The 24,647-nt window shown below is 40.9% G+C and overlaps 1 protein-coding gene across 2 annotated transcripts in view; it reads left to right on the top strand.

Moving 5' to 3' along the window:
* Positions 1 to 24,647, top strand: part of LOC145406001 (ciliary microtubule associated protein 1A-like) — an 80,186-nt gene that overhangs the window by 50,798 nt on the left and 4,741 nt on the right. For both annotated transcript variants that reach the window (XM_080277187.1, XM_080277188.1), the window contains exons 3-5: positions 3,930 to 4,052; positions 4,933 to 5,109; positions 5,274 to 5,533. In XM_080277187.1, the coding sequence (XP_080133313.1) occupies positions 3,930 to 4,052; positions 4,933 to 5,109; positions 5,274 to 5,533 (560 nt within the window). The remainder of the gene's footprint in view (positions 1 to 3,929; positions 4,053 to 4,932; positions 5,110 to 5,273; positions 5,534 to 24,647) is intronic.

Genomic DNA, 24,647 nt, shown 5'->3' on the forward strand with positions numbered 1-24,647 from the left:
TTATCTGTTTGATAATAATAATATTGAAGAAGCTAAAGAGAAAATCTATACTTTTTGGAATATCAGAGAAAACAAAGCAAGAAATAGGTAAAAAGAAATGGAAACTTTGTAATTTCAGAGTAAAGCGCTTGCCAAAGCTCAAACCATAGACAGCATCAGGGAGTGCCGTTGCAAAGGCATAACTCCCGAACATCAACTCAACTCAACTCAAACCTAACCATCAAAATGCTTAAATCGTACCTTCTTAAAGATTGTCCAGCGTCCATAATACCATGTGTCTTTCCTGTAATTACACGGTAGTTTACATTTAAGACAGTCAAGGTCTCTTGATAACATTCCGTGATCTCTCAGTTAATGGTTGCATGACTGCATCCTCTTCTTGGAAAAATGTCTTCGCAAATACCCAGTAACTGTAACGTTACCCACCACATCCGCCAACTATTTTTGAACTGATAGTCTGATGTCAAAATTATTAGTTTAGGAGGCGTGGTTGCTTACGAAGTGTGACGTTGCTTACGTTGTCAAGTGACGCAAAAGAAGTACTCTCACTGCCTCACCTCCGTTTGATCCACATTCAAAGGTGAATTAAAAAGTTGCGTACTGCGGTTTATGTTCATTTGTGACAACTACTTAGATTGAAAAAAAAAAAAAAAAAAAAGAAGTGAGGTCTATAAACTATTTTAAGGGAAATTTCCTGATTCCTGGTTGTCCGAAACAGCAAATTATTCCAAAAAAAATTCTTATCCGGTAATTAAATCGTCTGGAGAGAGCAAAACAAAAGAAACCACACGTCGTCGCAATGAAGGGTTAAAATGACTAATTCAGGCTTAACATGAATACTCCTTTTCTTTTTTAAATTCTTGCTCATATAGTTCTTTTACCTTAACTTGGTCCAGACTTTTGTCCTTTTGTAGCTTATTTCAGTAGATCAGCAGCAGAATATAATCATTTCATGGCTCTATGGCTCTACATCCTTTCCAAAACACTGCTTCGTGACTAGCATCATATTCTACTGTATTTCTCTTGTTACAACTCGGTATTCAACGATGGAGAGACGACAATTTCAGAACAAGTTAGAGTAAAAAAGGTATACCACGTTATGTCATTCAGCTGAGGTGGGCACCCGAAGAGTGAAGGGGTTAGCGAAGGCAGTATTATATTATCAAACCCCTCCAGCTCGAAAAATCTTGCTCAGAGCAGAAGAATGTTGCTTGGAGATTCCGAGAATAAAATAAAAATTACATCCTCGGAGTCAAGGGGTTTCCAGAAATAGCCTCTAACCTCTTCAACTCACGAATTTCTTTCCTGTGTTGAGTAAAATTTTCTGATATTAATCAGAATATATATATATATATATATATATATATATATATATATATATATATATATATATATATATATATGTGTGTGTGTGTGTGTGTGTGTGTGTGTGTGTGTGTGTGTGTCCTAAGACTTAAAGATATAAACAAAATACTAAAGTGGTTGGAAGACATTATATAAGAGGCAGGAGTTTTGTGCCTTGTCATGATAATAAAAGTACAAGTTAATAAGTAAAGATTAAACTATCTATCGCAGACGCCTTATTCCCGTAAGGGGTGGTCGCAGACAAATCGCCTCCATGTCGCCCTGTCCCCCACCATTTCACTGCCCTGATCCTAGCTTACACCCCCCTCCACTCTCGTATACCTCTCCATTCCATCCCTCCATCTCATCCTTGGTCTCCCCCTCCCTCTCCCCCCTCCACCTCACTCACAGACACTCTCCTTGTCAGTCTCTTGCTCTCCATCCTCTCCACATGGCCAAACCACCTCAGTGTGTTTCTCCTAACACTTCCTATCGCATTCACATCCACATCACAACGCTCCATCACTTCCTCATTTATCATTCTGTCTCTTCATGTGACTCCACATGCTCCTCTCAAATAACTCATTTTTTACTGCTCTCACTCATGATTTGTGTCCCTCCAACAAGGTCCAAGCTTCACTTCCATACGTTATAGTTGGTATCACAATCTTGTCATGCAGTAACTTTTTCACTTCCATGCTCACTTCCGTTTCTTATCACTGCTTTCAGGGAGAGTAGCCACATGCTACACCTCTTTGACATTAACTTGGCCCAGATTTTCATCCTTTTGCAGCATATTTCGGGGGGGCGTGGTAGCACAGTGGTAGCGCGCTGGACTTGTGATCGGGGGATTGCAAGTTCGAGCCTCGCCCGGGCTGCCGTGCCGGGAGGGGTAGCTCCCTCCTGTAACCCTAGCGGGGCTATATAGTCCAATACAGGGCTTAGCTCGGGGGAACTCCATTTCTCCCATTTTTTTTGCAGCATATTTCATATAACTCAGTGACAGAGACAATGCTGTGACTCTGCATCCTTCCCATAGCACCTCTTCATGACTAGCACTGTATTCTAGTGTTATAGGTCCACATTCAAGATGAAGAGATGACACTTTTTGACCAAATTAGAGTAAAATGAGTATACCTTTTGTACAGCTGCTATAAAGTTAGTTAAAGTACAGTATTTACAATTATGGAATTAAATAGGGATTGCCTGAATAAGAAGGTTAGGCATATGGCAAGGAAGAGAGGGAAGAAGGAGGGAAGAGAAGGGGACAATACAAAAGAAACATGAAGAGGGAAAAAAGTATTGGTGATGAGGGAAGGAGATGAAGTGGGAGATAAGTGGTGGTGATGAGGGAAGAAAATGAGGAGGGAGAGATGTGGTGATGATGAGGGAAGAAGATGAAGAGGGAAAAAAGAAGTGGTGATGATGAGAGAGGGAGATAAGGAGGGAGAAGATGCAATGGTGATGAGGGAAGGAGATGAGGAGTTAGAGAAGTGGTGGTGATGAGGGAAGAAAGAGGTAGTGTGGGTAATACTGTATTTAAAGTGGTGTAGGTGGCTTTATAGCACCACTTCCCTACCTATTTATTTTGCATGTTGCACCCTTACATTTTCTTGTTTGTTATTTATGCTGTTTTAATACTGACGAATTGTGCATCAGTTCCAGTAATAAACAAGAAGTGGCTGAGGTATAATGGGCATAATATATCACTGAGGAAGATGAGTTATGAAATGTACACAGCTGGATAGTTGTCTGAATAACAGAGAGAGGTCATGTTAATGAAAGGTTTGATACTCTGCACTTTTATTACTTCATTCCATCAGGTTCATAGCCAGTTTAGTCTGAGGTAACAACAACATTAATATTGTAATAATAATGATAGTACAGTAACAATAATAATAATAATAATAATAATAATAATAATAATAACAATAACAACAACAAGACTACCCATCATCTGTGAGCCAGATAGACTGTAATAATACTGTTAAATGAAAACTTGACTATTATGTATCCATCCTGGATGACTCCCAATGCTGGTTGAGCGATGTGTGAACTCAAGTTGTAGCCCTTAACAACTTTTATTAATTACTTTTCCTTCTACAATCAATACTTTCTGAGATTTGACTTTTCAACACAAACAGACAGACACAGATACATTTTGTACAAAAATAATGACCATCGACTTCGTCTACCTGGCTCAATGAAACAAAAACAACAGTAAGCACTCCAACAATTATGTTTTTGTATAATTCCTTGACAGTCTTACTATAGGCTTTGTTACCACCTAGCTACAGGTACAGTACTGCAAAACAACACTACTGTGCTGCCATTTACTATAAATATAGAGTGTACTGTGGAAAGAGAGTGGGTGAAGTACTGTTATATACAATAACTCCATCCACTGAACACCATGAAAGCAAAGACTCCTGAGCCTTAATGAACTGACAAGGATTGCCATGAACTAAACACAAAGACTAGCAATATAGAAAATAATAATACTGAATGTCTAAAAATACAGTATATCTAAAAACAACAGATGTCTAAAAACAAATCCGACACTGACATTCAATACTTCTTCACAGGTTCTGGAGGAGCCACCAAGTCCCGCCCTCCAGCCTTTACCATGGCCAGCCGACATGAGAACAAGCTGGAGAAGGCAGGACCAGGGCCAGGCCAATACAACGTCACTGGTCTCTCAAACAAAGGTTCGTTCATCCCTTGAAACCCAGTGGTCAGATCAAGACTGGGAGAGCTAATGTATCATTTTCATGTACTTTAATGAGTAGGTCAAGGTAGAGCAAATTAATATATCTTTCTGTTGTATGCATCCCTCACTTAATGAAAAAACTGTGTTACCTAAAGCCGTACAGTACATTAAGCAAATAAGTTATATCATGGGTTCCATGGGAACTCATTTTCAAGGGTCCTAAGACTGGCTTTATGGGGGACATCTTCGCCTGATCCAAACCCAAAGCCAACATAAAGCTCATAACCACTTAAAAGACAACTACAGTATAAACCACTGCTGCTGTACAGCAGTCATGAAATATAATTTAAAAAAAAAAAAAAAAAGGGTAAGTACAGCTGCACTCACATTTCCTTCCAACAAGAATACATTTTTCTGCACACATCATATATTTCTACTTTAGAGTGCAAAAAATGCTGAACACATACTTCTGCCTCTCCAAGTACAGTAAGTGCTAAAGCAAAAACTGAGATATGGCTAACCACAAAAGAGCATTTTAAAAAAGTGAAGTGAAATACCGTTATGCAAAGGATTCCATATTATGAAAGTTTTTCAGTCATTTATTGCCATCAAAGAGAGAAGTAAGCCATCTTCTCCCAAATGATTTGTACTGGAATAAGGTAGCCCACTTTCAGGCTATTATATCTCATAGGGATTAATATAAGATTGTTTATTTATTTTTCTCTTACAGTGGATGTATAAGTAAATATGTATCCAAAAGACACTTGCCATCTGTTTGCCTTTTAAGGCTCTTTATAAGCCTTGAGCCAACTTACATTTTTGCCAAGTTGTATATAATTTGTCTGTAGTGATGACCTTCCTCCTTGGTGTACCCACAGGGAAAGACGAACCAGTTGCTGCCTCCATGCATATTCGGCCAAAGGACCCCAGGATGTACGTCACCCCTGCCCCCTGTGACTACTCCCCTGACAAGGCTGAGACAAAGGTAAATGAAGCATCACCGTGCTTCTCCTTTGGCATCAAGGTGGAGAACGGCAAATCTTCAGATGCTCCAGGTCAGTCCTCACTGTTCATCTTGCACTTGTACATTGCATGCAGCTCATTATATTTCAAGTAGGTGAGAGCCTCTGTACTTGTATGCAGTGCAGCTCAAAATTTTCTCTTCACCTCTGCCTTCCAACCAGCAAGCAGTTGATTAAATATTTCTCATCCCATCCAGCTCCCAACAGCTATAACATCCCATCACTACTGGGGTCCACCAAGGAAGGGTCCAAGCAGTCTGCCCCTAGCTTCACCATGGCAGCACGAGCTAATGAGGAGGAGGACAAGATGAAGGTGCCAGGGCCGGGATCCTACGATGATGCTACTGTTGACAAGTACAAAATTGCCAAGAGTCCCTGCTTCAGTATGGGCCAGCGCACCACCATCCCTTCAGACCACACCATGAAGCCAGGACCAGGGGCTCACTGTCCTGAGAAGGTATTGTGCAATCACCAGCAGAAGTTCACCAACACTTCCCTTGCTGGCTGTGGCAATGGAAATTGTTATGGTATTGTATACAAAATTTTGTCTATCTGCAATCAGTCCTCATTTAAAGTTGTTTCATTATTAGCTTCTTGTGATTCATTACATTGGTGAAGTCAGAAATAAATGTTGTTTTGTGATTAGAACTTCTCAGTTTATGATCCAGGCACAGAACCAGGCACCCATTCTTAACTTTCAGTGAGGACTGACTATCTATTGCCAGACACCTAGTCCCAGAGCTCATCTAGGATGTCTGCAACAGATGCACCTTCAAGCTGGACTCCCACAATTTAACACCATTTTTCCTGCCACTCAAAGCCCCCATGCACTCCAAGTTATCCTTCCTCCTGTCTCAATATTTCCGTCTACATTTTCGTGGTAACATCCGTAACAAAGTAGGAATTTTTTACCTTTATTTCCAGTCATTTTCACTTATTGTACTTTTGCCTCAGGAATGTATTCTCATAAGGTTTTGAGGCCTTCTTGCAACTTTTCCTTAGCATTCTATTTTCTCTACTATGCAGTAAGTTTCCCTTGTTTTCTGTGCTGGAGAAGGATGCCTGTGGTGTCACTGATATAACTGGTTAACTCTGCTGCCCGGTTATACAAAAGTCCTTCAGCTCCCTCTATATTCCTCATAAGGGGGATGATGGACTGCAGGAGGAGGGCAACTTCAGTCTGCACTCCACTGGGTTCACATTCATATGAGCTTGGGGTTGCAACTACTACTACTACTACTACTACTACTACCACTACTACTACTACTACTACTACTACTACTACTACTACTACTACTATTACTGTTACTACTACTGTACTACTACCACTACTGTCCATATAATTTCATCACTGATAGTTTCCATACATACCACAGACAACAGTATAAGCAAGCCATATACAGAAATAAACTGGTAAGATAAAGGTGTTGGGTAGTGTCTTTAGCTAGTGAGAATATGGGCCTGTGATTCAATGGCCCACATTCTTGTCAACATATGGGGCTTTACAGCACCTCTACCTACCCAGTTTATTTTGCATATGGCACATTAAATTATTCATGCATGCTATAACTGGAAACTGCCAATACAAAAGTTATGTAAGTAATATACAAGAGAATATAGTATCAATTCATTCAGTCCAAGGACATCTTTAGTGTTTTATTCTTGCTATCTCCTGATTATTTTATTCAGTTCAGGAGAGACTTCAAACTATGGGGTTAGATATAGCTTTTGCACACCTCTTCACTACTGTAATGTGGGTCCATCTTAAGTTGTAGAAAATTGTTCAGTAGCAGCATGAATAAGCCTAAAAGAACACCACTTAGATTCCAGGAGTAGTGTTATAATGTAATATGAAATGCATTAAATCGCTAAGTAGTAGTAGCGTTACCTTCAGTCCCAGGCTCATCTGAAATGTGAACACAGTGGACTGTAAAGTTAATTTACAGTACTTTTCCCATGCAGTCCACCATTCTCCTTTTGGGGGACAGAGAGGGAAATGAGGTATGTTTGTACGACCAGAAGTGGAGGCACCCAGGCATTTTGGTGCCACTATGTGAAGGCATGCCACTCCAGCACCAAATTACTAAGGAACAGTTCTTAGAAACCCTATTGAGTTCATGAGAATACAACCACCTCATCTTTCTACTTTGCTACACATTGAGTTATATTCTTGGCTCTGGAAGTTCGTAGTGCTTCTTTCTTAGTGATATATTTTGCAATCCATATTTTTTTACTGTCTTGTATGTTTTTGAAGCAAATTATGTCATTAGTAGTAGAAGTAGTGAAGTTACAGCCTCAGGCTCATCTGAATGTGAACCCAGTGGACTGCTGGCTATAGTTACCCTTCTCCTGCAATCCATTTTCCTCCTTGTGGGGGATAGGAGGGAAATGAAGGACATTTGAATGACCAGGCAGCAGAGCCACCTGGCCATATTGATGCCACCACATGAAGGTGTCCCTCTCCAGCACCATATTCAGTAGTCTATCTATCTATCTATATATTGCCAGACACCTTGATCCCGTACGGGGTGGCCACAAACAAATCGTCTCCATGTCGCCCTGTCCCCCGCCATTTCACTGCCCTGCTCCCAACTCACACCCCCCTCTCTCATATATCTCTCCACTCCATCCCTCCATCTCATCCTCGGCCTCCCCCTTCCTCTCCGCCCCTCCACCTCACTCACATACACTCTCCTCATCAGTCTCTCACCCTCCATCCTCTCCACATGGCCAAACCACCTCAGTGTGTTCCTCCTAACGCTTCTTATCACATCCACATCCACACCACAACGCTTCTTTATATCCTCATTTGTCACCCTGTCTCTCCATGTTACTCCACAGGCTCCTCTTAAATAACTCACTTCCACTGCTCTCACTCTTGACTTGTGTCCTTCCAACAATGTCCAAGCTTCACTTCCATACATTAGAGTTGGTATCACAATACTGTCATGTAGTAACTTTTTCACTTCCATGCTCACTTCCCTGTTTCTTATCACTGCTTTCAAGGAACCAGCAACCTTTCTTCCTTATTGTAGCCTTTCAAGCACTTCACCCTCCAAACTTCCATCCTTACTTATCACACTCCCCAGGTACTTAAACGTACCCACATTTTCCATTTCCTCACCATCCAACCTCGCTGTACATTCACTGACTTCATCTCTCTTAAAGACCATCACTTTACTCTTCCCAACATTCACCTTTAGATTCTGTTTCTTAAACACTCTCCCAAACTCATCCACCATGCCTTGCAGCTCCCCTTCGTCTTCATTCAACAACACAGTATCATCTGCAAACAACAGTACAGGGAGTTTCCAAACATTACCTTCTCTCACCAGGGCCACTCCAACATCCACTACCCTACCTTGTATCTCTTTTATTACCCCAACCATGTACAAATTGAACAACCATGGAGACATGACACAACCATGGAGACATTGTCAGTAGTAAAAATAAATAATATGCATGAAAACAATAAGCTGGATTAGGTAAAATATATCAGTAAGGAAAAAGTGTAAAGAAATCTCGCATGGCAGTAAGAATACAGCTCCTCTTCAGTTTCCTTAGCATACTGATATAATTGCTAACCTGTGTGGCCCATCAGTGCTAAGCTTCACTGGCAGGAATTCCAAATCAGTATTTGTCAGGTAAAGGTACTGAACTGAAGGGGTCTCATCAACTTATACTTCTGAGCTTAAGGTATGTGCAGGCAAATTCAGAGTACTGTACCACAGATTTGTATTTAGTTTTGACATGCTGAATTTATTCATTATTTTGTCTGTGGTTGCACAGCTATATTGTTTCTACCATACACTTTATACTTTTAATTTGGTATGCTTAAATATCATTGTCATTCTCTGAAATTTGTTTTGATACACAATATTCCAGTATTATTTTATTGCTGGTATATTGAGACAAACATCTGCATGAAACATACATACACTGCCTGCATGATTGCTTGCTTGTAAGCTCCCTCTTGCTGGCACTGCATGTCTTCGGCATGACTTCTTCCCCACCAGTATCAAGATTCAGGCCTCAAGTTCACAATGGCCCAGCGCTTGCCTGAGATTGACAAGAACAAAGTTCCAGGACCAGGAACCTATGAAGCAGGTGACATAAACAGCTGTCGTGAGAAGTTGCCAGCCTTCACAATGGCACCCAAGACCACACTGCCCAGTGACCACACCAACAAGCCAGCACCCAATGCTTACGCTCCTGAAAAGGTGGGTCCTGGCATCTTGAAGTTAATAACCAGAATATGGTTGGATCTTTCAAGGCTGCGTCAACCTTCAGGGACAATTGTTTACGTACTATGCATTTTTACAGACACCAGATGGTCAAATGAATTAAGGTGCTTCAATTGGATGTGGCCTGTGAGGGTTTAAGTCCAATGGGTAAGTGAGGTTTATTGCAAACAAAAATGACACTCAAGAGTGAGCAATTTGTCATTCTCACTTTAAATACTTTGACTGAACAGCCTAGCTCCTGGGGCCCATTGTTCCTGGTGGGCAATGGGATGGATTATGTATGTACAACTGTACTATATATAACAGAATGTATGAATAGATGTCTGTCTGTCTCTTGAAACTGGCAAGCACCAAGTTACTTAATTGTTCAGTCCCAGCTATTCATTAAGGTGATCTTAGCTGCATGCCATCAGTCAGAGGCATCTCTTATTTTTCTTGCCATTCAGATGATTTTATTCAACTTATGATAGACTTTCTGAACTGGAAAAGTTAGATGTAGCCTTCAATAACCACTTCACTATTTGGGGCTTGCCTAAGCTAAATAAAATCACTCAGTGGTGGTTGGAAGGAAACAAAATATGTCATTGGAGTAAAGTGGTTAACCCCCATCACTATGATGACATTTTTTTGCTTTTAAACTTGCTATCTCCAGACAATTTTTTTAACCTTAAGGTACCAGTACATCTCATGTTGTGATGGGATTTTTAATGAAAGCTATAATTATATGACCTCACCTGTTCAAAAAAGTCTCTCCAAAGCTGAATAAACTCTTCACATGATAGTTAGAATGAAATTCACAGTATGTCATCACAGTGAAGAGGGTAATGTTCATATTAATGCAATAGAACGTAGACTTAGAAAAGTGTGTGTGATGCAGAAGTAATGAGTTTCAAATATGGTGTACATAAGAACTGTAATGCATAAGTATGACAGTGTGGATGGTGTAGTAAGAGAGTGAATACTTCAGGATAAAAGTGACTGGAAATAAAGAGTGTTTTGGAAGAGTAATTAGCTGGCTTTTAAGTGAAGAAAGGAAGTACTGTATATACAATGCTGTATTACCTACAGATGTAATTAGTTATCTGACAGGGTCATTGTATTATTTAAAAAATACTTAAGGTTGGATCATGTCAAGCAAAGTTCCTAAGAACAATATTTTGTATAAAGATATGAGGGAGTTGGTCATTGGTAGATCTGTAAGAATGTATTCCAAGGCTGACTGAAGTAAGAAAGAACTGATTATGGGTGATTGTTGAGCTTGTCAGAGTTGGAAAAAAGATCAGGAGAGTTCGGTGTTTGAGGCAACAGATGAGCATATTAAGTAAAAAGGAAAGGTGATGATGCATGGAAAGTGAGAGGCAAATTGCAAATTTATGCCACTAATCTGATGATGTATTCTGTAATCTCTTTTTGCTACCTGCAGATGAGTTTATTAGTTTCTTACAGAACTGTTGGGTAATATATTGCCTTCATTACCCTTCGGGTATTATTAAAGGTCCTTCCCAAGCTGACCAAAATTGTCTTGAGGTAGCAAGAATAAACGATTAGAATATGTTATCTGATTCAAATGGTTTATATGATGAGAAAAACTGCAAAAAGCTGCTTAAAACTGGAAGGACACATCACACAAAAGCACCTGAAGAACCTGGAATAATATAATTATTACATGGAGATTATGGTCTGCAGTGAAAAGAAGAAGGTGTAATAACATCTTGAAGCACATTAATGAAACTATGAGAAAACAACATTCTCCTCCACCATGGTTCAGGAATATGAAACAAACAAGGCTTGTTAGATGTATGGTAGTTTGTAGTTTTAGTTTTTGCACCAAATTACACAGTTGCATGATACATTTACCACACACTGGTACAGACATACACACACACAGATAAACTTGATTGCAAGCTTTTTACTTTGCTGGCACTGCATGCCTCCTGCATGACTCCTTCCTCACCAGTACCAAGACTCAGGACCCAAGTTCACCATGGCCAAGCGCCTGGAGGAAATAAACAAGAACACAGTCCCAGGACCCGGAACCTATGAAGCTGGTGACATAGATAACTGTCGTGAGAAGTTGCCAGCCTTTACAATGGCACCCAAGACCACACTGCCTAGTGACCACACCAACAAACCAGCACCCAATGCTTATGCTCCTGAAAAGGTATGTCCTTGCATTTTGAAGTTGACAGACCAACAAACAGATTTTGCTTGGAGTTTTCAGAGCAAACTCCACCTCCTAAAACAGTTGTTTATGTGGTGTGTGTATGTTTGTATGCATGTGTGTGTGTGAAAAGAATTATGTAGCAGGTAACAGGTTCAGTATTATTGTCTCAGTTTTCAAAATGTGCTGTAACACTGAATGCAGAAACTTTTTCATTGTATAGCTCACATAGCAGCCTTTGACGTATGCACAATACAGTACTCTGGTTTACACAAAATTCAGTCTGATTTTTGCGAGCTATCATTTTTTTATCTTTACTTCCTTGATGTAACAATAAATACACAAACTACAACATTTCTAACTATAAGCTAAAAGTGAAATACATGTATTGCCACTGATTCAGCAGTGATCCCAAATATCATAGCAGATAGAACAATATTCTAAAATATATTCGTATAGTGTTGAAGCAGCATCTGACTCACAGATACAGTGGGTAAAGATTAAGGTGGGCATATGCTCAGAATATATCTTACCAGCTTATACACTTAAAAACATGTAAGTAGGTAGTTGGTAGATCCATGAAAATATTTTTGCAGAGTGGTAGAAGTAACACTTGATTTTGAGGTGACTGATGTATTTTTCGAACTGGGAGAGATTATGAAAGAAGGGGAGACTGCCTGAGTGCGAGATGATTTAAGATTACAAGAAAAGATGAAAGGTTGTGGTGCATGAAATGTGAAAGGGTAATAATATGGTATGGTATATATGGTAACCTGAAGAAAGCTGGTGGTGAAGTTTCAGTTCTACGTTTGGTTATTAAAAGTTAAAATTTTCAAGATTTGTTTTGACTCACAAGCTCTCCATCAAGAACAAGGGTGAAGAGGAGTTATCACACTGTGTGGAAATAATGAACAAGAAACAGCACCAGGTACTCTCTTTATGCAAGCTGTTATGAAAACTCCATGCATTCGTCTTCGTAACCCTCTTTTCCTTTAGATATGGGGTAGAAGGATCCTAGAAACAGGGACAGAAAAGCAGAAGAGCTGAAGAGTATCAAACAGAGTGCCCAGTGAAATGAAATTACAGTATAAAATTATATTTTCAACCACCATGGATCTAGAAGAAGTGAAAATGCATGTTAGATGTAGGATACAGTACTGTGTAGTTATAGCTTCTGCTCCAAATTACACACATTCATGATACACTTCCCAAATGGTGATATACATACATACAGTTAACTGCAAGCCTTTTACTTTGCTGGCGTTGCATGCCTCCTGCATGACTCCTTCCTCACCAGTACCAAGACTCGGGACCCAAGTTCACGATGGCCAAGCGCCTGGAGGAAATAAACAAGAACACAGTCCCGGGACCCGGAACCTACGAAGCTGGTGACATTAATAACTGTCGTGAGAAGTTGCCAGCCTTTACAATGGCACCCAAGACAACACTGCCTAGTGACCACACTACCAAACCAGCACCCAATGCTTATACTCCTGAAAAGGTGGGTCTTGATACCTTGAGGTTGACAGACTTATTCACAGTTTTTTTTTTTTTTTTTTTATGCGAGGAAGAAGGAACCAAAGGCCATGAGCCCGCAGTAACAGTTCCCTCCAAGAGAAAAACAAAATACAATAGAGAGCCAAATTCAAGATCCGATCATTTTGAGATGCCTGGACACACTGCGTTTGAAAGACTGGAGATCATAGGCAGGAGGAAATACAGACAGAGGGAGACAGTTCCAGAGCTGACCTGTTGCATGAATGAAAGACTAGGAGTAACGGTTAACTCTTGCATTAGAGAGTTGGACAGAAAAGGGATGAGAGTTTGCTGCCAGACGGGTGCTACACGCCCGTCGTAGAGGTGGAGGAATGCAAGCAGACAGTTCAGAGGAGCAGTGACCATTAAAGTAGCGATAGAAAAGAGATAAAGATGCAACAGTGCGGCGAAGAGACAGAGGTTGAAGGGAGTCAGTAAGAGGAGGAGAGTTGATGAGATGAAAAGCCTTTGACTCCACCCTATTGAGAAGAGCTGTATGTGGGGAGCCTCCCCACACATGAGAGTTGTACTCCACACAGGGGCGGATAAAACCCCTGTATAGAGTCAACAATTGTGCAGGGGTATAGAAAGAGCGGAGTCGGCTTAGCACACCCAATCTCTTGGAAGCAGATTTTACAAGAGATGTAATATGATCTTTCCAAGATAAGTCCCGAGTAAATGAAACCCCAAGCATGTTCAAGGATGATGCAGGATTAATCTGAATATTATTAAACATTAGTGGGTATTCCTGTGGAAGATTTTGTCGGGTTGATAGGTGTAAGAACTGAGTCTTAGAAGCATTAAAGACAACCATATTATTTTTACCCCAGTCAGAGATATGAGCCAAGTCAGACATTAGGTGTGCCATAGCCTCATCCCTTGTTTCTTGAAGTAACTGTTGAGATGGGCGTTGCGGGAACCGAATGGAAAGGTGAAGGGTGGAGTCATCAGCGTATGAGCGGATAGGGTTAGATGTACAGCTTAGAAGATCATTGATGAATAAAAGGAAGAGAGTTGGTGATAGGACAGAGCCCTGAGGAACACCACTGTTGATAGATCTAGGAGAAGAACGATGGCCGTCTACGACAGCAGCTATAGAACGACCAGAAAGGAAGCTAGCGATGAAGGTACAGATAGAAGGATAGAAACCATAGGAGGGCAGTTTGGAAATTAAAGATTTGTGCCAGACTCGATCGAAAGCCTTTGAGATGTCAAGTGCAATGGCAAAGCTTTCGCCAAAGTCCTGAAAGGAGGATGACCAGGAGTCTGAAAGGTAGGTGAGAAGATCGCCAGTGGAGCGTCCCTGACGGAACCCATACTGACGATCGGAAAGAAGGTTGTGATAGGAAAGATGCCTTAAAATTTTTTATTAAGAATTGACTCGAAAACTTTTGAAATACAGGACGTTAAAGCAATTGGACGATAGTTGGAGGGTTGGGAGTGGTCACCCTTCTTTGGGACTGGCTGAATGAGAGCAAACTTCCAGCAAGAAGGAAAGGTACAAGTTGACAGACAAAGGCGAAATAGTTTGCCTAGGCAGGGTGTAAGCACAGAAGCACAGTTTTTGAGAACAACAGGAGGAACCCCATCAGGCCCATATGCCTTGTTAGTACTGAGGCCAGTAATGGCAGAAAATACATCAACTGAAGAAATTTTAATGTCAGCCATGAGGAAGTCAGAGAGGGGAAGTGATGGAGGAACAGCACCGGAATCGTCTAAGGTGGAATTGGAGGAGAAAGTCTGTGTGAAGAGATCTGCTTTATCAGTAGAAGAAATAGCTACAGAACCATCAGAGTAGAAAAGAGGAGGGAAGGATGATGAGGTAAAGTTGTTAGAAAGATTTTTGGCAAGGTGCCAGAAGGAGCGGGAAGAATTCGAGTTGGAGAGTTGAGAGCATTTAGTATGGATGAAATTATTTTTAGTAGAGCGAAGAACAGACTTAGCACGATTCCGGGCAGAAACGTAAAGATGATGTGATTCAGGGGTGGGTTGGCTCCGGTACCTTTTGTAGGCCTTCTCCTTGTTGCGGACAGCATTAGAACAAGCGTGATTAAACCAAGGCTTTCTTGCGTTAGTCAAAGGATATGAGAAAGGAATGTATGCTTCCATGCCCGAGAGAATAACCTCCGTAATGCGCAAGGCACACTCAGATGGCTCACGGCCATGGAAGCAATAATCATTCCAGGGAAAATCAAAGAAGTACTGCCTGAGGGCCTCCCAGTCTGCAGCTCCAAAATGCCAGAGACGACGTTTCCCTGGAGGGTCCGCAGGCCGTACTGGAGCGATAGGACAGGTTAAGGTAATAAGGTTGTGATCGGAGGAGCCCAACGGAGAGAAAAGATTAACAGAGTAAGCAGAAGGATTAGTTGTGAGGAAGAGGTCAAGTATGTTGGAGCTCTCTCCAAGGCGGTCAGGGATACGGGTAGGGTGCTGTACAAGCTGCTCTAGGTCATTAAGGATAGAAAAGATGTAGGCTTGTTCACCAGGTGGATCCGTGAAAGGAGAGGAGAGCCAAAGGTGGTGGTGAACATTGAAATCTCCAAGAATGGAGATTTCAGAGAAAGGAGAAATGGACAGAATGTGTTCCATCGTAGAAGTAAGATAGTCGAAGAATTTTTGATAGTCAGTAGAATTAGGGGATAAGTAAACAGCACAGATATATTTAGTCAGAGAATGACAGGAAAGCCGAAACCAGAGAGTGGAGAATTCAGAAGAATCAAGTTCAGGAACACGAGAGCAAGATAAGTCGTTGCGTATGTATACACAACAGCCACCTTTGGCTTTGAAATGAGTATAGAGAAAGTAGGAGGATACAGAAAAGGGTTTGCTGTCAGTTGCCTCAGACAGCTGAGTCTCCGTTAGAAAAAGAAGGTGAGGTTTAGAGGAGGAGAGGTGGTGCTCAACAGAGCGAAAGTTAGATGAAAGGCCGCGAATGTTGCAGAAATGAAGAAGAAGAGAGTCACCGGGTCGGTCAGGATCACTTGATGGTCGTGATCGTCAGCTTTTACCCTCCCGGAAGGGAGCTGAGAGCTCATATAGTCCGATCTAAGGGCAAGGCTGTGACCTTCACACACGCACACACCCGTCCCCTTGCTCAAGGGGGACAGTAACCACCCACTTCGTCAGTGAAACTTTTCGCAACCTGAGCGAGGCGAGAACTCCCGTCCACCAGTTGGCAAGCGGGAACGTTACCACTGCACCAGCGAGCGGTGGTTCCAGGCACCTCGAGTCGTCACCGGGAGAGGGGCAGTTTGATGGCACTGTTTGAAGTAGAGTCCACCTCCTAAGGCAGTTGTTTCCTCTGTGTGTGTATGTGAGTGTGCCAATAGAGGAAAAAGTGAAAGTGGTAGGTTCCATGTCTGACAACTGTCCATTTTGCTTGTACCATTATTGAAACTACAGTATATTGTTTTTGCTTACAGTTTAATGGATGAATGACAGTTTTGACTAACAGCTAAAAACAGTAAAAAATTTCTGCATAATCATCCACATTTAAAGTAGGAAAGAAACAGTGCAAAGAATATATTAATTACAGAATTCTCAAGTCCATATTCCTTTGGTATATTATCTTTTCTCCTTTGAAAAAACACAAGTAGCCTTTTACTGGCTCTAGCACTTTAACTGTCACAAATCAGTTTGTAGCATATATTAACAGTACTACAATTGTATTTACTCTTTTATAAAGACTGATTGTTCCCAGTTGTCACAGTAAACTGATGGGTGTTTTGAAATCGGATTAACAGAAGTTAGCAGTTACCATGTATTAACACATGATATTCTCAGCTTGAGGGTTTCCAGTACAGCAGAATAAAAATATTTGGCGGTAGCAAGAAGAACACAGAAAATGTCAACATACTGAAAGGGTAGTGAAAAATGCTTCTGATTCTTCTGGTCTGAGAGGCTTTCCTTAGCTTAATAAAATTGTCTTGGGGTAGCAAGAGTATACTACTGTACATAAAGATATCACTGAGCTGAAATGGTCGAGTTTGGGATAGCATCTAAATTTAGTTTCACTACAGCTGTACTGAAGTTCAGAACTGACTGACCATGTACTTGATACATCCATATCAGTCTTTTCCAAAATTCTTTGCAGTGAAATGCACAGCTATGCTGGCTAACAGATGGAGTGACACATTATAAGAGAGCTTAGCTGAGATGCATACGATTGTGAGAACAGGTGAAAGATGGTGCTGCATGAAATATGAGTTGGAATAAGTCAGGTATGTTAACCCTGTGAAGAAAACTGGCAATGACTGGTTGTATTTGGAATGACTACATCTTTTCATACAAGGGTTGCAGGTTAAGTTTGTGTAGCTGGCTCACTTTGGTTACTGGAAGCTATAGTTCAGAGGACTTGTTTTCATTCACAACCTCATCATCAAGAGAAAGGAATACAGGTGTTATCACACTATGTGGAAATAAGAAATAAGAGATTGTAATATTATCTTCCTGCAAGTTTTGATGAAACTTCATCCAACCATTTGCCATCCTCCAAACTCTCTCTTCCACTCATTAATGGGGCAGGAGAGTTCCAGAAACAGGAAAAGGAAAGTAGAAAAGCTGAAAACTGTCAAAGAGGATGCCCAGTGAAATGAAACTAAAAGAAGATACTGTCTGTTGTACATTCTCCACCACTGTGGTTGTGGAAGCTGAAGCAAGAAAAAGCATGTCAGATGTAAGGTAGTTTGTAGTTACAGCTTCTGCACTAAACTACATACTTGCATGATACACTTCCCACAAGGTGACACATAGTTATACAGTTGATTGCAAGACTATCCATGTTGGATCTGCATGCCTCCTGCATGTTTCCTTCCCTACCAGTACCAAGACTCGGGACCCAAGTTCACGATAGCCCAACGTCTTCCTGATGATGACAAGAATACAGTCCCAGGACCTGGAACCTATGAAGCCAGTGACATAAACAACTGTCGTGAGAAGTTGCCAGCATTTACAATGGCACCCAAGACCACACTGCCCAGTGACCACACTACCAAACCAGCACCCAATGCTTATGCTCCTGAAAAGGTGGGTCTTGATACCATGAGGCTGACAGACTTACTGTATTTCTGATGGAACTGTTTGAAGTTCAGTTTGCCTCCCATGCATTGTATGTAAAATTATGAGAGCAACAGTTTCCATGTTATTCATACAACTGTTCCACTGGATTTTAATATCACTGTAACAGTACATTGTGCTCACATGGAAATTACTGAAGGATATACTTTAACTAAGAAAAAAAAAAAAGTTTATTTTGAAATCAATAGTGAGACAGTGCCAAGAATGAATTAAATACAGTATTCTTCAACTTATATTCCATATCTGCAGTAAACTGTATCACCTTTGGAATTAACGATGTTTTGATTTTTCCAGCACTATAACATACTCTCATTTCATTATGGCCCTAACTGTAAGTCAGATATGTTCACTCCTCTATTGATGTTACTAGGTAACTTTGCATAAGTGAATCATGCATAGGTGTTGTATCTATGACGTTTAGAAGTACAGTATCCATGTTTTACTCTTCCTCTTTACTGTAAATGAACTCTCAAATAGTACACCAAAATTATTTTCTTGGCCAGCCTAACATCATTATGACTAAAAATAATGAAAACCATACTATCTGCATTTATTGAAAAATATCTTGCCAGTTCCCAGTACCCACCACTGTCATCACTAGCACTCTGTACATCAGTGAATTGACAAGTTAACTATGAAAGTACTTGAATGATAAACCCTCTATCATTTTCATTTTTGAAGGCTTCAACATGCTTGCACGCATTGGCCTTGGTCACCTAATGGCAGTTCTCCATGCTGCTCTATCTCTGGCAGCTTCCCTGTTTAGTCTCTTAACTCTGAGGTCACACTCAGTGACCTCATCTCAGGTCTTTTTCGGTCTACCTCTCACTACCCTACCCCCAGCATTAACACTTCTCTCTTTCTGCACCCAATTATCATCCTCCATCCTCTCCACATGCCCAAACCATCTCAAACTACCTCTCCTCATCACAACAATACACTCCAGTCCTATCCTACCTCTCAACTCTTCCATTGTAAACCTAGCCCCCCCAGGTCTTGCCCTCAAGGACACACTGAACATCCACCTAATCATTGTCATTTCTATACATTGGAGCCTCCAAATATCCTCTTACTTTACTGCCCAGGTCTCATACCATACAGCAATACGCTTCTAACACATGCCGCATACGAGGATCCCTTAGCACGAAGGGTGAGCCCTCTCAATGACAGAAGAGGCAACAGCTCCCTGACCTTCTTCCAACCACTTCTCATACAGAGCTAGCTCCAGCCCCACCTCCAGCACATAACATGTCTCCCTAATAACAAAACTTACACACACTCAAGAGACTCACCAGCAAGCTTAATCCTTTCACACCTGGCAACATCCACCTGCTCTCCCCGACACACCGCACCCATGAAATCAGCATTATCTCGCAGTCTACCTCTGATACCACTACATCTCTTATGCACCCACTTATCACAAACACTGCACAAGTTGGAATTACTTCCCACACCCTTGTGACAGAAAATTAAAGGGGAGAAGAGAGGGTCATTACATCGAGTCTTTGATAGTTCATTATCTACCTCCAACTAGTTTGTCAGAAACATTACTGATCATAACTGTTCATATATTGCACTTTAATCTTCTGTGGGCTTGGTATAGTAAAGTACTGTGCAACTTCAGCCAAACAGTTACAGTATGTGGTTATTCAGACACATATACCAAAACCTTTTCAGTACTGTACACGAGGAGATTGCTTAGCTGGCTCAAAGACTTTGTTAAAGATATAATTCAGTAAATCAATATACGTTATAAAAGAGAGTTTATTGTGTGATATTATATTAGTTCTGACATAATGCTTACCATTTTCCTCTTAGGTTTCAACACTTTATTAATATAGAGTTTTCATTCTCATGAAAAACTATAATTTGAATAGTTTAGTAAGTTTTAGTCAGAATATTGACATGTGGTCATAGTGGCTGTGAATGGCATCCTTGTATGGCCATCCTTCTGGCAGTGTGTCTCACAATATTTTTCCATTTTCTTTAAACAATTAACTACCAATATTTACCTGTTGGGCTGATAACCATATAAGCAACAATCAGTGCCTGGCATTCTAGTGGATTAAGGCACTCCTACTGGATGTGAATGATAAAGGGCCGTACTCCAAGGGATAGTTGGGATTTATTGCTCACACACAGCCACTAAGGGATAACTAACTGGTCACCTTACCCTGGGTCTCTGTGCTCCTGATGTGGCAGTAAAGGGCTGGACAATGGAAAGATAAATAATTAAAGTATATATACTGTACTAGACTAACACTAAATCCTGAATGCCAGTTATTGCCTAACATAATGTCAACTGTACTCTTACTTGTTCCATAATAGTAAAGGTTTTTCCCAAGTCACAATAAAAGTGAATATGTAAGAAAAATCATAAGTCTGCTGTTAAGAGATACAAATGCACAATAATTTACTGCCTTACCAGTGCTTTCTGGGTTTCCAAATCTTGAATCCAGTAGGTAAAGAGTCTGAGGGCTGTTCTTCAAAGCAGAAGCTGTTGGTAGTTGCAAGATGATGCAGAAAATGTCAGTGTACTGAGAGGTTAACGAAGATCATTTATTGGCCTTTTAATAAGGAAGAGCCTTTCCTAAGCCCAATGAAACTGTCTGGGACTAGCAAGAATATGCCTCATAAAGAGATCATCATGCTGTAAGGGTCAGGTTGGGTACCTCTACCCCCACTTCATGGATCTAAACAAGAAATGAATGTCAAAACTAGGTACAGTACTGTAACTGTGTAGCTGACAGATTGAAACCAATATTTTCCAAGACCACTAGCAGAGAAATCACAACAATGGTGATTGCTATCTTTATTATAAAATTGGGAGACTGTTTGTGAGAAGAGAACTGTGCACCTGAATTAAGAAATGAGTATAATTAACAGAACATATGAAAGGTGGTTCTCCATTAAGTGAGAGGGAAATTAATGAAGCAAGATAATCTGAGAAGAACACAGGCGACATCTGGCTGCATGCAAAGGTTGCTGATGAAGTCTGAGTAGCTATACTTTTGGTAACTCAAAATTAAAGTTTTAGCAATTTGTTCTCGCTCACAACCTTTTCATCAAAGGACTGAGAAAAGAGGTATTATCATATCATACAGAGATAATGAACAAGATGGTGCAGTATCCACTTCATACAAGTGATGATGAAACGTCATCTGTCCATATTCCTAGTGCTCTTTCCCACTAGTATATGGGGTGGGAGAGTCCCAGAAACAGGAACAGGAAACTGGAACCCCTGAAGAAATATCAAACAAATTGTCAGTTGAAATGAAACAAGAAGATATCAGTTTCCAAAACCATGGATCTGGAAGATGAGATGTAGGGTAGCATGTACAGTACTTAAGCCTTCTGCACTGAATTACACCCTTGCATGATAAACTTAAGATGACTCACAAATATAAATTTGACTGCGAAGCATTCTGTGCTGTCACTGCATGCCTCCTGCATGACTCCTTTCCCTCCAGTATCAAGACTCGGGCCCCAAGTTCACAATGGCAGAACGTCTGCCAGATACTGACAAGAATAGAGTCCCAGGGCCAGGAACCTATGAAGCTGGTGATATTAACAACTGTCGTGAGAAATTGCCAGCCTTCACAATGGCACCAAAGATAACACTGCCTAGTGACCACACCACCAAACCAGCACCCAATGCTTATGCTCCTGAAAAGGTAGGGTGCTGTTGCTGTTTTTGTATTGTAATTGCTACCCTAGGGCTGGGCTCATTTGAACATGTCCCGCAGCCGAAAGTCCCGTTATCCTGCAGTCCACCATCCTTCATTTGGAGGATAGGGAGTGAGCTGAGAAACATCTGTGCAACTGGGAAGCAGTTATGTCAGTGCCATTTGGGTTTACAGATGGCTTGGCTACATTCCAGATTTAATATTTTATCCAAGGCATGGGTATCCTAGAACACAGCAGAGGCAAGATACTCTTGCAGTGCATTAAAAATGGTAAATGGTATAGTTTTCACCATCTTCATTTAATCTTTTTTCCCACCCAAAAAGGAGATGAGGGAACACCCATAATGTTTATGAACAAAAGTGCATACTTTACAGAGTTTATCTGAATAACCTGAGACATCCACAATAATGGGTTTTACCTGGCACATTCATTTACTGTGTAGATGAAACAGTGTATAAATCTTCCCCACATTCATGTGATATTCCATCAACTTATGTTGGTTGCTCTTTAAATCTAAGCAAACACTGATATTTCTGTTGGCTACTCCACTGGCTACATGACTGGTAAACTCGAGGATACAAGTTGCTGGGCATATTGTACTAGCAAGGTTCATTAAGAACTGATTACTAAGATTTTTACAAAAACAAAATGCTCTTGTGAGAAGTGGAAACTGGTTGCAGTGATTCAATGATGGGCTTCAGACTGTAAGATTATTTGCGGTACAGTATTTATACACAATGTATTTTAACAGCCTTGTTGTGAAATCTAAAAACAAAAAAAATCACACAGGTTGGTAGGGCATGATGATACCTGAATTTATTTAAGAAAGCAGGTTTATCTCTGCCAGCAAATATCATCAGGCATTTCCCAGTAGCCATTGTCAGTGGTTTCAGATTGTTTCACACAAAATGTGCCCTGATGCCATTTTTTGACTGACTGTTCACTTTGACACAAGTGGGCAGCTCACTTATACCATACTTTTTCAAAACCAAATTTTTGGGTCCTGAAAGACAGCTGACCCTTATGATGAACGAACACAATTTTCTGTTACTGGAGGAATGCCCTGCACCCACTCAACACTCAGTGTGTGGGTATAGGCATGGAAGGCTTTTGGAATGTTGGAGAAGTATGTGTGGGTATTGTGTTGTAGTGGCTGTGTATATGTGTGAGATAATTTGTATACAGGTATGTCACTGAAGGAACCCTGACCAGGTGTTAAACATAAAATGACATATTACTATACCCTCTTAAATGTTTGCCCCTGGATGGGATTTGAACCCGGATCAGGAGGATATGCAGACGCAAAAACTATTGACCCAGCAGCCAGTGGTTCCTCCATATGAAAACATTTGGAGACATGAAAGTTGCGAACTCATGCTCCAGCACAATTAAGCCATCACCACCATTCTGTCTCCCTAGTACAGAGTACACATGTGATAAGATGCACAACAAGACTCTGTCATCTCATCAGGAACATCAAAGAAAAACAGAAGTACCAGCTGTAAACCTCATCCTTCCATTTCACACAAGTACAATTGTTGGTCAGTGGGTTGCTACATTTATAAACAGCCAGTCTCATACTATCTCCCTGGAAGTGTAGAGGCCCAAGTCTCAGCTACCATGGTCCAGAACAGTTAAGATTAGGAGGCAGACCCATGCCCCTCACAGGATTTTTTATTACTGTACTGAGAAGCCATGAGTCATATGTGAGAGAAAGAATCCCCTGTGCTTATGGCAGGACTGAATCCAACTGGTGTATTCTACCACTCGACCTTATTCAGCTCATCCTCCCAGCTCCATTCATTTTAATACCAATTTTTAGTAGTAATAATGCCTCAGGCAGACCCCAAACATTCATCCATCTGTCCATGTATAATGAGGTTTATAAAAGCCAGTGTTGCTTAGAGGCATAGCAGGGATGCTGTCTTTGGCTCAGCAATAATGTGCATGCGTATGAAGCACATGGGCCTGAGATCGAATGTCGGCCAGGACAGTGTGGTTAATTTCTTAAGTTTCATTTCGGTCATTACATTGGTTGGCAGTGGAGTGGGATGTGAGACGAAGCTTGGAGTGCAATGACATTGGTTAGTTGACAGTGTCCTGGTCCTTATGTTCTGGGGATAAGCTGTTCAGTTTGGTCTGCAGTGTCTTCATTGGTGGCCTCCGATGCTACACTATCGTGTGTTTGAAACTGACCAAATTAATCATCAAAGGGAGAAAAGAGTGATGTAATGGGGTCTATAAAACTCTGTGTTGTTTAGAGGCCTCTCTTGCCCAGTGGTAGCATGCACGTGTTTGAGGCGCGAGGGCCTGAAATCGAATCTCGGCCGAACAGTGTGATTAATTTGTTAAGTTTCATTTCAGTTATTACACATCCATCATTCAATCCTTTATTGCACCATCATGAACCTAAGGACCAGGGGCTTTGCAACTCATTCCAGACATTTAAGGGATGTGACCAGTTGCACATTCCTGAGTGGCAATATGAAAGAAATAAACTCCACCCATCCCTCACACTTAGGCCCTTATGGGCCACATCCTGCTTCAGCTGGTACAGTATGTACTTCTATTATGGAACTCCATTATTCTGTACAGGTAACTAGTACCAGCAACCACTTTAGCAGAGTATTAGTTAATACTTAAAAGAAGAGAAGATGTGTGTTGATAATGGTGTTCATTGGTTGTCAATACAGTATAGTATAAAGTCACTTCTGAGTGAAGTGAACAATCTACTATGCATCAAATAAAAAGAATGCATCACAGACATTCATGTCAGAGTTTAATTTACCTTAGCATCCATCATAGTGATAATACAGTTATGGGTGCTTGAACAGTGTGTGATATACAGCAGTGTTTATGTAAGTCAC

Source organism: Coenobita brevimanus, chromosome 69 (assembly GCF_032717465.1).
Source record: "Coenobita brevimanus isolate Jiangsu-jjx chromosome 69, ASM3271746v2, whole genome shotgun sequence".
Taxonomy (NCBI): domain Eukaryota; kingdom Metazoa; phylum Arthropoda; class Malacostraca; order Decapoda; family Coenobitidae; genus Coenobita; species Coenobita brevimanus.